Consider the following 13,621-nt stretch of genomic DNA (forward strand, 5'->3'; position numbering starts at 1 on the left):
ACTCCAAAAGTAGTTTTGGAGTTTCATTAAACCAGCCAATCCAGTTCTCTTTTTTTTTTTCCCCAAAATTGCATACATCAAGGAGGAGGGGAGACTTCATTCCCTCAATGTTTTCACATTCCTGCCTTCAACCTGCAAAGGACAAAACCAACCAGAAAATCAGCCAATTTTTTTGCTATAGCAGAATGAGTGCCAGGTCAAGCTATATCCTCCAAGAGGATCTCTAAATGGACCTCAGGTTGTATCCTGCTCCATTACAAGTGTTGAATCTTCCTCTCCTTCATTGGATGAGATCTCATTTTACAAGAGCACAAGAAACTTCAGTGACATCACTTCTGGAAATATCTTTACTTGACATTTGCAGGGCAAGTACCTGAAATTCCAGCCACGTATTTGCGAGATGGTATGCTCTAGTGCGGAACTCCTCCGCTGACACATCCTTTGGGACAGTGATCCTCCAAATGGCTCTGCTGTCTGCATCCTTGCACCTTCCTTCTACTTGAGTACTGCTCATCATTCACCCATATCGGAATACACATAGGGACCAGCACTTGCAGAAGAAGAGGAAGTTTACTTACGTTGTGGTAACTAGAGAGTCTTTGAGGTATGTGGTCACTATCTGTATTCCACTATCCATTCTCCTTCCCCTCTGCTTTGAATCTTTATTAGATTTGTGGCAGAGAAGGAATTGGAGAGGCATTTAGTCTGCTCTGCCCTTAATGTCCTCAGTTGGAAACACAAGGGAGGGCAAGGGTGCGTGTGCTTGCAAGAATTCTCCAACTCTAGTCACATGAGCAGATGTGTACACCAACAGTAGGATACAGATAGGGACTACACATCTTGAAGAAAGTCCAGTTATTACAAGACAAGTAACTTCCTCTTCCACTACACAGTACATTTATCTCTGCAATTTTTGGAAGAGGGTATGAAATTAAATTTTAATTTTTTAAATATTTGACGAGTAAGTTCATTCTGGTACAAACCAAAGAAAAAAAACCACACCCCATCATTATATCTAGCGCTTTTTTAAAGTTAAAATCTGGGGTGTTTTTTAATTTTCAGCTTTTATATAAATACCAATAAATTGCTTATTAAGGGTCTGTAGAAGAACCACATTTAATTATATTTTAAAGCTACTTTTAGGTTTTATTAAAAATGTAAAGTGATTTTCCTGTTTATTTTATAGGAACTCATAAAGGATGGGCTGCAGTGCAAATGCGTTTGCTTCATGAGTTAGTGTATGCTTCAAGAAGAATGGGAAATCCTGCTCTTTCTGTCCGACACTTGTCCTTCCTTCTCCAAACCATGCTGGATTTTCTCTCTGATCAAGGTAGGATTTTTTTAAAAGCTAAATTACTTTTTTCTGTATAATAGTGAAGATGTGATGTGATATTAATGTTTTGAAATGTATTTAAATTAACAAGTTCTAGAGGGGATTGAGTGAAAACTTTGTCCCAAGTGCACAGAAGAAAGATGAGATGCAATGAATGTGTTTTTAATTAGGCCGTAACTTTATATGCTTAACATATCTGGGAATACTCAGCAATAAACAGTACAGGTTACCATTTCTTCCTGAATTGTTTTCACCTGTTTGGGAGGGCTGCTGAGAGCCCTTCCCACCCTGGTCCCAGTCCATTTATTGAGACCTTGTTCCCCACTCCTTATATTAGGGTTCAGGGTTGTGCTAAAAAACGGGTGTGATCACCACATTATACCTGGTGATAGGAGATTCAGTCCCCTTTTCCCAGCTTCCTTATGGGATGCCTTCGGCTAAATAGTTTTCTGATTAACAGGAGTTGGAAATGTGTCTCCTTGCTTTAACAATTACCTATACTGGACACAGAGAGGCATCAGCAATTAGTTTTGCTTCATCCCCTCAACCCCCATTTGAGTTCCTGGATAGTTAATAGTTCCCTTCCTAATGTCAGCTAAAAATATATCTGCTCTCTGGTTGAAGAGGTGTATCCCATTGTCCCTGGATAGCTCTGGTACCAGGTTTTATTTTATTTTTTATTTTATTTTTTTTATTTTATTTTTTTTATTTTATTTTTTTTATTTTATTTTTTTTATTTTATTTTTTATTTTATTTTTTATTTTATTTTATTTTGCTGTGTAATCCACCAAATTCACCAATCCTCTGAATTTCAGATGTTTCACACATCTTCTGGCCTTGTCAACCCATGGAGGCCTGGCAGCAACCCAGCATTCCCTCTACTGCAGCATTTCAGTCACGCCCAGGAAAAGGTCCTAGATCTGATTTAAATCTTTCTATGCCCTGATGATTTAATAAACCCAATAACAAAATCTAAATAGTTTTCACCCAGGTGTACTATAATACTTTCTCATGGTTTTTTTCTGGCTGCTAGAGTATAAAAAAGGGCATTAGCTGGTCCCAGAACATGCACCTTTTGCCATGCCAACTCAGATTCACCTAGTCACTGAGACCCAGCTGTGAATCTCTGGGAAACTGGCTGCTTGGATGTTTTGGCTCAATGCCAGTAGGCTCAAATGTTGACTATGACTAAGGCTATTTTTATGTCACGGAGGTCATGGAAGTCATGGAATCTGTGACTTTCAGAGACCTCTGTGACATTCTCTGCTTCAGCTCCAGGGACTGCGGGACTCTGGAGCTGGCAGCCAGCGGGGCCCTGGCAGGGTTCCAGGTATGGGTGATAGTCTCCTGAGGGGGCCCTCCTCAGGGTTCCAGCGACCGGCGATAGCCTCATGGGGAGGGGGACGTCTCGAGTGAGTGGTTCAGGGTGTCCCATTTTCTCTTTGAGAAATATGGTCACCCTGCAGTTCCCAGCTGCTGTTGGTGGAGGGGGGCCCCGCTGCAGCTTCCAGCTGTAGCGGGGAACCCCACAGCTACCAAGGTGGTGGGGGAAACCATGAAGCTGCAGCAGCAAAAGTCAGACAAGTCACTGCTTCCATGAATTTTTGTTTATTGCCTGTGACATGTCCATGACTTTTACTAAAAATACCCATGACAAAAATCTTAGGCTTAACTGTGACCTGTTAACTTGCTCCCTGTAGAGCACTCCTCTGTTCAAAGTGACTCAGGGATGCCTCACTGCTGATATCCAGCAGTGAGCTTCCAAGGGGAAGTGGCCACACTACCTGTTGGCCAGATGCACAATATTTTGCTTGCACAGCCAGTCACCAACTCCTATGACCTGTTCACGTGATCCTGAAGGAAGAGATAAACATGAAGAGTTTAGCACATACCCCTAAACTATGCTCCCCAACAGGGGCTTCCTTGTATGTAATTGGATGCCACCACTAATAAGAATAACTTTCAGGCTTCTATTCTGAGCTGTTCTGTGGATGTAACTAATGCAATCTTGAATTAATGGGATGCCATATCACCAGGAGAATCCAAACAATACATGCTCTTTGACATTGCCATAAACTGAAGTTTCCTTTCATGAAGTAACTCCCTTCCCTGTGAAGAAAGTGGCACCTACACTAAGCAAGTCTGTACTACTTTGACTGGGCAAATCCCAGCCTCCCCCATGCTTTTGTAGTATTATAACTCATCTTGATGTCCCTTAGGTGATTTTTGAGACTCTGAGAGTCCGTGTCAGATAAGTTAGATCTCTCTTGCAGATCCCTGAATTCCAAAGCCCTATCTAAATCCTTTCTTGCTGAACCTTTAATAGCCCTAATAGAGAACTAAATTCTTCCACATCCCCAATATATAGAATGTTCAAAGTGCTAGTTGCTTTGCATTAAGACAGAATTGTAAATTTAAGAACCAACCTTCCAGAGATCTAGAAGCACCTGAATGGCTGTTGCACTGGCACTAACTCTCAAATTCTGCCGATCCCATATTGAAGTGGCTGTTATCAACATGGACCGCTGCCTGAATTGCCTCTCTCATGCCTGACTTAATTCTTGCAAGTAGTCACTAGGATGGGAAAGACCTCTCATAGGGTTTATGTTCCATCCCTTTCCCGATCCATTAAGCACCCCTTGACAATGTTCAGCTGGACTCTGGTATCTCATGCCCCCCTTCAAGAAAATACTGTTGCACTGACTAAGGAATTGTCCAACCCAATGAAAAACCTCCATCTCTTAATTTTCCATCAGTATATATGGTCTGGTTTTGATTAGGGAGGCAGCTGACTGCCAAGTGTAAAATACCCATTCCAAAGCCACCACCTGGGTTGTGAAATTGAAGGTGTCCACGCTTTGTAGTTCATGAAAAGTAATCTTCCTGGATACCTTGGTCCTCCTAGCCAATTTCTGCAATCCAACCAGTTTATTAACAGTGAATAGAGATATCTGCCTGTATCTAACTAAGGGCTACACTCACAACTCTCTAGTGGAGAAACTGTAGGTAGCCTCCCAGCCCTGCTTACTTATTGGAAGCACTCATACTAGGTGCCACACTGGATTGCCCCACAATCACATGTGCTTGCTCTGCAGTGGGAAGAGAGCTTAGCCAGCCACCCTGCCCCTACAGGAATCACTTTGCTGATTAGTGATTGATGAGAGAGTTCCGTCTGGTTGGCTGGTGTATAAATATAATTCCCCTCCACTCACCGGTGTCCCTGGTGACTCAGTGCACCCTCTGGTCTGTCCTCCCTCTTTTCTCTTCCTCATATCTCAAATGCAGTAGGGCCCCTTAAAGGAGCCCATTCCCTTTATTTGGGGACAGCCAAGCAAAGACCCAGCATATTCAGTTATGATGAGCACATTTGAGGGGGAAAAACAAGAACAAGTAATTCTGTTTTCCTCTAAAATAAAATAATTTTTTAAAAAGAAATTAAGGAATACAGGTGAAGAACAAATAGTTGATTGCAAACTATCATTAACTCTTAACATATTAGAAGGATGAAATTTTGCACAAGCAAAAGATAACTGAAATTAACAAAAAAAAAAGTTGATATACCGTTTCTTAGCTTCTGTTTTGTAGTCTATGCTTCTTGTGTAACATTACAATGAAATACCTTAAAACATTTTCCATCTGCAAATAGGATTGACTGCCTTATGCTGCAGTGTTTTCTTTCTCTGTACAAATTATGCATACACACAGACATAAAGGGATTGATATGAGAGAGGATTAAAAATAAATTTGTGTTGATCAAACCATTACTAAGGATTTTTATAGCTGTATGCAAGTCTTAATAGAGGGAGAATGTGTTTTAGATGACATGACTGAAACTGAGTAATAGATGCAGTTAAGAAAACGTATACTCCTAGACTGAATATATTGGGAACACCTGTTGACAAGCACAATCTAATAATTTGTTGAATAGCCTTCTGAGGCGATGAGGCAATGATGCCATCATTAAGTTTGACACATCAAACCTTAAGCAGCTGCACATAATAGAATCACAACTCAACAAGGTTTAACTAAGAATTTATTATACTTGCTGGAAGTATTGGAGGTTGGATGCACTTCTCTGAATTTCCTTCCTTTTTTCTTTTTGTATTTCAAATTACATTTCAATGGAATTTGTTTGCCGGGTTGGTCCCAGGATATTAGAGATACAAGATGGGTGAGGAAGTATCTTTTATTGGATCAACTTTTGTTGATGAAAGAGACAAACTTTCAAGCTACCTAGAGCTGCTCTTTTTAGGTTTGTCTCTTTCATCAACAAAAGTTGGTCCAGTAAAAGATTCTACCTCACCCACTTTCTCTCTGATTGGTACCTTTGTCATTAAACAGTGGTTAAAACACCAGTGACTTGCCAGTGTGTTGTCAGCACATTTGATGCTAGTTATAGAATTAATTGGATTTAACATTGGTAGGATTTTTTGGAGTGGAAAAAGAAAAATATAAACAAGGCCCAATAGGAAAACAAAAGGGGACAACTACTGTTACTCTCCTTTTGCTAGATATATAGTTTTTAAAAAATAACACACTTTTTTCAGACAAGTTCTTGGCTCCTCATAAATTGTGTTTTTTCTTATTGCTATTGCTGCTTCTCTGTTTGAGATATAGGAGAACTAGGGGAATTGAACGAAATAATTTGACATCAAGAATTGTTTTAAGAATGACTCTTTGGCAGCTCTCCAGCAAAGAGAGCAGCTCCTTTTATCCAAATGGAGTTACTCTGTTTAGTGGTTCGAAAAAGTCATATAGAAAGGATAGCAAATAAAGACAATATTTATATGCCCAACGGACAAATGAATTCTCTTGAACTCTTAGGTAACAGTTGATATGCTGTTTTAATGATAAATTTATTTAAACAAAGTACAGAAATATAGCCTAGTCCACTTACATATGCAATTAAAAAAACAAATAACATCTGTAAATCATTTTTTTTTGTCACCTTTCATCCTTTGACAAGTAATTGTATATGGACTGAACAGAGCAGTTAACTCCCAGCATATCTATCAACAGTGATTTCTCTTTGGTTCATTTTGTCTTTATAGCAAATTACTTTATATCTGAAGCACCAAACAGAAAGAGGAAAAAATGAACATAAAAAGGGGAGGTGGGAAACATTAAAATCCATAAAAAAGTTTATAATAAAAATATTTTGGGGAACATTTTGATATTTTTTAAAACAAAAGGGATTGTCTCATCTATTTATTGCTTCATGATAGTATTTTAGTGCCAGATTTTTAATAGAATTTAGGCATATAACTCCTGTTGATTTCAATGGAAAGTAGGTGATTAAATAACTTTAAAATTTGGCTCTCAGACATGAATCAATTCATCCTTACATCTCTGTTTTAAGAACAAAAGAAAGCACACAAACTATCATGGGAAACAAAGGCACCAACAGATGAAGTGACCTGCCCAATATCCAACAGGAAGTCTGTGGCAGAGTTATGAACTGAACACAGATAACCAGAGTCACATTTCTGTGCTTTAGCCACAAGACCAACATTCCTTTCTAGGGATAGATGTCAAGGGGAAGCAAGTTCCATATCCTGGGGCCTGCTACAGCAAATACATGATTGTCTGCCAACCTAATTTGCAGTGGTGGGATCCCTACAGGCTTGTTTAGTATTTAATGTGTGGTTCTATCAGTTTAAAAAGCATCTCTGCTATTCAGCATAAATTTAGCATATATTCATGATTGGTTATAGCTAATGAATACTAGTATAAAGTGATATGTTCTGCAGTAACTGTTTAATTTAAACAAAATTAAAAGTTCCTCTGGCATAGCAAATTACTTCGCTTTTTTTTTTTAGTTCTTTCTGTCAAAGAACCAGAAAAATGTTTTCTGCGATGTTGGTATATGCATTTTAATAATGAAGTAGCTGGCTAGGTCTGAGAAGAATGAGAGAATCAGGAATACGAATGTGTAATGCATAGCATTCTCCAAGAAAACCTTTTACTGTAGAGATGGATTAAGATGCTGCTTTGCAGAGTTGATGCATGAAACTAAACTGCAAAATGGCAAGCTCTTGATTCTTTTCATTTATTTGAAACAAAGCTGGAGCCCTTGATTTATATCAGAGCACCAAACTAAGGCACTAATATTCAGCTTTTTATAATTTGAATGTACAGCATTATACCACTTATTAGTGCAGTTATTACTTTAGGAGCTGCTTATTGTTTCCTTTATGCTGTAAGATGTTTTCAGAACTTCTACCTGGTGTTTTTTGTCACTCATAACTTTCTAAAAAATTCACTTATTAGGCTGAAATTTTCAGGGCCTGGTAACTGACTAAAGGTTAATTATTTTAGAAAGTTAGAACCAAAATGATATAGCTGTTTTTGAGCATATGAATAAGAACTTTCTGCTTGCTAGAATTCTTGAAATATTTTTTTTCTTACAGTAGACAAAGCTGGGGATAGAAATTTGGAGGTTGGTAATGCTCACTGAAAAATGCGTTTGGATTTTCTGATTTAAATTGATTTTGATTTGGAAGAGTTAGGAGACTGAAAATAAGACTGCACAGTACATTTTTAATAATTGCACTTTTAGAACAATTTTGCAAGGAAGGTAATCTGTTGCACATATTCACTTATTTAGCTGTATAGCGAACAAGGAATTATTCAGGAACATCTACTACTGAATAGCAACCATGTGTGAGCGCACTCGCATTCCAGAATAAGAGTGCCTTGTTCCTGTTTCGTTTAACACGTTTTTCATGGGTTAAGCAAAACAGAAATAATCAGGAACAACTGTTCCTGAATAACTCCATGTGTAGACAAGTCCTTAATTATAATTAATTAATTATTACTTGTAATTAATTATGGAGCCATACTATGACTGAGGCCCATTGGTGCCAACAGGTAATGGGGTCACTATTCTCTACAAGCAGCTCCTGTCTTAGATCTGACAAACTCACTACACCTAATACACCACTTTCTTGGTGTTTATACAGGAACAGTAGCATGTGAGATCTCTACTGGAAACTTGTAACTTACCACTACTCATAATAATTGTCAGATGTGTGTATGGGTAATATTTATGGGATAATGTAACTATATAGAAAAGTATGCCTTATGGTCTTGGATTAAAAGTTTGTCACCGAGGAATCTTATATCTTGGTGATGGCCTATTGAAGTGGGAGTGATGTAATGCAAAGTTAAATTGTCTACCGTAGCTCTACCCCAGAACAGTCCATGGAAAACTGTCAAAGATAACTTCAACCAATTGAAATCACTTTTGAGGTAAAAAGGAAGATTGTAACACAGATGGGGTTGCCCTGTAGGCAAATAAAGACAAAAGACTGATTCAGTATATTACCAAAGTGGAGAAAGACACTCTACATCCATTCACTGAGGAGACATCTTATTGAGATGGGGTGTTTCATGAAAGATTGGATCCTGGTTCCTGTCAAGCCATACAGTTCTGCAACAGACTGAACTTTGGGGGAAAAACCTACTTTATTTGACAGGAAAAGTAACTATTAGTGTAGGGCAGGGGTGGACAAACTGGCTTGTGGGCCACATCCAGCCCACCAGCTGTTTTAATCTGGCCCTTGAGCTCCCGCTTGGGAGTGGGGTATGGGGCTTGCCCTGCTCTGGCGCTCCAGCCAGGGAGCAGGGTCATGGGCCACTCTGCCCAGCTCCCAGAAGCAGCGGCATGTCCCCCACCTCCAGCACCTACGTACGGGGCAGCAGGGGGCTCCACTCCACACGCTGCTGCCACAGCTGCCATTGGCCGTACAGCCAATGGGAGCTGCAGAAGTGGTGCCTGCGACGGAGCAGCACACAGCAGAGCTGCCTGGCTGAGCCTCTGTGTAGGAGCTGGGGGGGGGGGGGGGACATGCCGATGCTTCTGGGAGCTGATTGAGGTAAGCGTCGCCCTGAGCCTGCACCCGCTGAGCTACCCTATGCCCCAACCCCCTGCCCCAGCTCTGATCTTCCCCCCCGAATCCCTTGGTCCCAGCCCGGAGCACCCTCCTGCACCCCAAACCCTTCATCCTCAGCCCCACCCCAGAGCCTGCACCCCCAGTTTTGAGCCCTCACCTCCCCGTACCCCTGCCCCAGTCCAGAGCCCCCTCTCACACCCCAACCCCAATTTCATGAGCATTCATGGCCCGCCATACAATTTTTATACCCCGATGTGGCCCTCGGGCTAAAAAGTTTGACCACCCCCTGGTATAGTGCCTAGTTTATGTGGAATTGTTTTGTGTTGTAACTATTTGTTTCCATCACTCTTATTTCTATTGGAATCTCCTATCTTTCTTAAATAAACTTTTTTTTTAATAAGTGCTGCTCATTGTACAAGAGTGGTGATATAAGGTGAAAGTGGCAAACTGGAGTACACTGCTCCTTTGGAAGCAGAGGATCCGGGATATTTGTGAATAGCCAGTGTGGACATCGCAGGAGAACCCTTAAAGAGGAATCTGGGACTGCGGTGCACCTTTTCTTAAAATGCAAGACAAAGACAGGGCTGGCATAGCCTGGAGGAGCATGTTTGAGTGGGTGAAAGTCTGGTGGTGTTAGGGAGCTAACACCAAGCTGCCACAGGCAAGACATGCCCTTTTGTTGGAGGTGGGGGGTAATTTAGTGACCCTCAGTTCTGGGTACCACAAGAACTGTGTCACATGCCTTACTAAGGCCTGGTCTACACTACATGGTGAGTTCAACACAAACAGCTTATATCAACCTAGCTGTGGACACTTGCCTTAAATTTGGCTCCCTCTGACATAAGTGCCTTTCTATGCTGAAACACCACCTCCCCACTGGTGTAGAGTCACGGTTGATAAAATTAGGTGAACACAATGTCAGTGTAGACACTGCATTGCTTATGTTGACTGGTACTGGTCTTCAGAAGCTGTCCCATACTGCTCCACGTTCACAGTACAATCAATACAATTTATGATCCGAGGAATGGAAAACTTGTCTTATGAAAGGAGACTTAAGGAGCTTTGCTTGTTTAGCCTAACTAAAAGAAGGTTGAGGGGAGATACGATTGCTCTCTATAAATATATCAGAGGGATAAATACAGAAGAGGGAGAGGAATTATTTCAGCTCAGCACCAATGTGGACACAAGAACAAATGGGTATAAACTGGCCACCAGGAAGTTTAGACTTGAAATCAGACGAAGGTTTCTAACCATCAGAGGAGTGAAGTTTTGGAATAGCCTTCCAAGGGAAGCAGTGGGTGCAAAAGATCTATCTGGCTTTAAGATTCTACTCGCTAAGTTTATGGAGGAGATGGTATGATGGGATAATGGGATTCTGGTAATTAATTGATCTTTAAATATTCAGGGTAAATAGGCCTAATCCACTGAGATGGGATATTAGATGGATGGGATCTGAGTTACCCAGGAAAGAGTTTTCTGTAGTATCTGGCTGGTGAATCTTGCCCATATGCTCAGGGTTTAGCTGATTGCCATATTTGGGGTCGGGAAGGAATTTTCCTCCAGGGCAGATTGGAGAGGCCCTGGAGGTTTTTCGCCTTCCTCTGTAGCATGGGACATGGTTGACTTGAGGGAGGCTTCTCTGCTCCTTGAAGTCTTTGAACCATGATTTAAGAACTTCAATAGCTCAGACGTGGGTGAGGTTTTTTGTAGGAGTGGGTGGGTGAGATTCTGTGGCCTGCGTTGTGCAGGAGGTCGGACTGGATGATGGGGATGGTCCCTTCTGACCTTGGTATCTATGAATACAAGCACTTCTGATGAGGATGTGCACTGCTGACGCAAGGAAACAAGTGCACACAAGCGAGTTAACTGCAGAGGCTGTATGCTGAGTGAGGTAGGTTGAGATTTTGTAGAGTAGACCTGACCTTGATTTTTCCTTTAGTAATAAATATGCATAGTTGTATGAATCGTGTTTTTCATCATAATGTCTCCTTCGGCATGGTAAGAACCTAATGTGACTTAAAATAGTGTCACATCCCTAGATTTGCTTGGGCAGACTATTAAGATTTGACCTATAAATTTTTGTTTTCCTAGATTATAGGTGTTCAGTAGTTTTGGGGATAAAATTACTTGGCACTTTATACCTTAAAAACATCCTTTTTTCCCACAGGCTGGAGAAAGAAGAGTCATGGTTTGGCCAACTCTCATGTTCATTAAGTGTTGGGATTGTCCTGTGGAAATGCCCACTCTCAAAAGAGGGGCCCCAGCTACAGCAATTCTGCAGTGATGGGAAGGGAAAATAATCCTTTCAGTTTTTCCTTAGTTATAAAGAATGGGGAAAGAAAAAGAAGCATGGTTCTATATAGAAGCAGCATTAATTTTTTTTAATTTTCACTTTAGCTAGCTAGCTGTTAGCTGTGCTTTGTTCTAAATCTGAAAATGGTTGCCACATATACACACATCATACAGGTTTTAGAGTAGCAGCCGTGTTATTCTGTATTCGCAAAAAGAAAAGGAGTACTTGTGGCACCTTAGAGACTAACAAATTTATTAGAGCATAAGCTTTCGTGAGCTACAGCTCACTTCATCGGATGCATTTGGTGGAAAAAACAGAGGGGAGATTTATATACACACACAGAGAACATGAAACAATGGGTTTATCATACACACTGTAAGGAGAGTGATCACTTAAGATAAGCCATCACCAGCAGCAGGGGGGGGAAAGGAGGAAAACCTTTCATGGTGACAAGCAAGGTAGGCTAATTCCAGCAGTTAACAAGAATATCAGAGGAACAGTGGGGGGTGGGGTGGGGGGGGGGAGAAATACCATGGGGAAATAGTTTTACTTTGTGTAATGACTCATCCATTCCCAGTCTCTATTCAAGCCTAAGTTAACTTACCTTGCTTGTCACCATGAAAGGTTTTCCTCCTTTCCCCCCCCTGCTGCTGGTGATGGCTTATCTTAAGTGATCACTCTCCTTACAGTGTGTATGATAAACCCATTGTTTCATGTTCTCTGTGTGTGTATATAAATCTCTCCTCTGTTTTTTCCACCAAATGCATCCGATGAAGTGAGCTGTAGCTCACGAAAGCTTATGCTCTAATAAATTTGTTAGTTTCTAAGGTGCCACAAGTACTCCTTTTCTTTTTACACATCATACGGTCTACTTGATCTCGATATAAGGCTGTTTGTCATCTTTTCTGCTGAAAGAATTTCCCTTTTTCTCTCTGCTATTAATGTTGAGAGCTGTTCTTTTCCAGAAACAAGCTATTAATCACCTGACAGTTTTTGAGTCCATTTAATCTCATCCCCGTCTTCATATTGTTTATACTTTTTTTTTTATATTGTTCATGATCATCTGTTTTTTGAAGTGTTTCTTATTATTCTTAACCCATCTGGTTAGCATAGATTAATTCTTCTGTTTTGTTTCTGCCTTAGAATTTTTAGGGAAAAAGTGAATCTGACTGTATATTATTTTCTTTTCCTCTGTCATATTTGTTTCAGTAGAGATTTTTTTAAACCTCTGTTCTTTGAACAGTCCATTGTGAAGCCACATTTACCAATTTTTCCTTCCATTCCTCCTTCTCAGCAAGATTGTTAAATCTACATGTGTGAGAAGCTTCAGGGGACTAGACACCAAGCGGAACTCTCTTAACCTCTTCACATTTCCTCCTCTGAGCTCTACTAACCCTTTTTAAGTTAGCCCCCCTCTTCCAGACGAGTCTAGTCAGACCTTCTGTCTGAGCCTCTGACTCCTTGTTTCCTGTGACTGCCTTACACAATTTCCAGATCTCCTTTTTTCGAGCTCCACTTTCCAGTTGTCACCTTGAGCAATCACCCCAGAGGCTCCACCCTTCTCTGATGACATCACTCCTGATGATATCACCAGTCTCAGCATTTCCTTCAGAATGGATTTTGTGGGAAGAAGATCAAAAAGATCATCTGCTGCTGGGTGCACTGAGACATAGAGGCTTAGACTCCTGGGTAGAAGTGCTACCAGACTACTCATTCAGAACTTCGGGGTGTTTAAAATTGAAGGATTGTTCGTTGCCTCCTGTGAGGAGAGGAAATAGGATCACAGAGGTAATTGGAGAGCTAGACTGTGATCAGAATGGGAAGCACTGCTGGTCTGTTATCAATTTGGCCATCCCTATTGGAGTAAGAAATAAGTTACTGAACACATTTATTATGTTATGGGTTTTTTTCAGGTTAAATAAAAGATTAACGTTTTGTCAAACCCAGACATTACAGGCGTAATTAGTCAATGGGTCTTGAAGACAAATGAAGGCCCCTCAAAAAAGAGTTGAACAAAAAAAAAAAAAAAAAAAAGGCGGCCCAGGTCGCTTGATATTGACAGGCAAACATCCTGAGAGGGATAAAAAGGCTCTACTAATG

General features: G+C 40.6%; 1 protein-coding gene across 5 annotated transcripts in view; it reads left to right on the forward strand.

Moving 5' to 3' along the window:
- TRAPPC9 (trafficking protein particle complex subunit 9) overlaps positions 1 to 13,621 on the forward strand; it is an 874,505-nt gene that overhangs the window by 55,534 nt on the left and 805,350 nt on the right. For all 5 annotated transcript variants that reach the window (XM_043507302.1, XM_043507301.1, XM_038389963.2 and 2 more), the window contains exon 9: positions 1,187 to 1,330. In XM_043507302.1, the coding sequence (XP_043363237.1) occupies positions 1,187 to 1,330 (144 nt within the window). The remainder of the gene's footprint in view (positions 1 to 1,186; positions 1,331 to 13,621) is intronic.

Source organism: Dermochelys coriacea, chromosome 2, assembly GCF_009764565.3.
Source record: "Dermochelys coriacea isolate rDerCor1 chromosome 2, rDerCor1.pri.v4, whole genome shotgun sequence".
NCBI classification, from domain to species: domain Eukaryota; kingdom Metazoa; phylum Chordata; order Testudines; family Dermochelyidae; genus Dermochelys; species Dermochelys coriacea.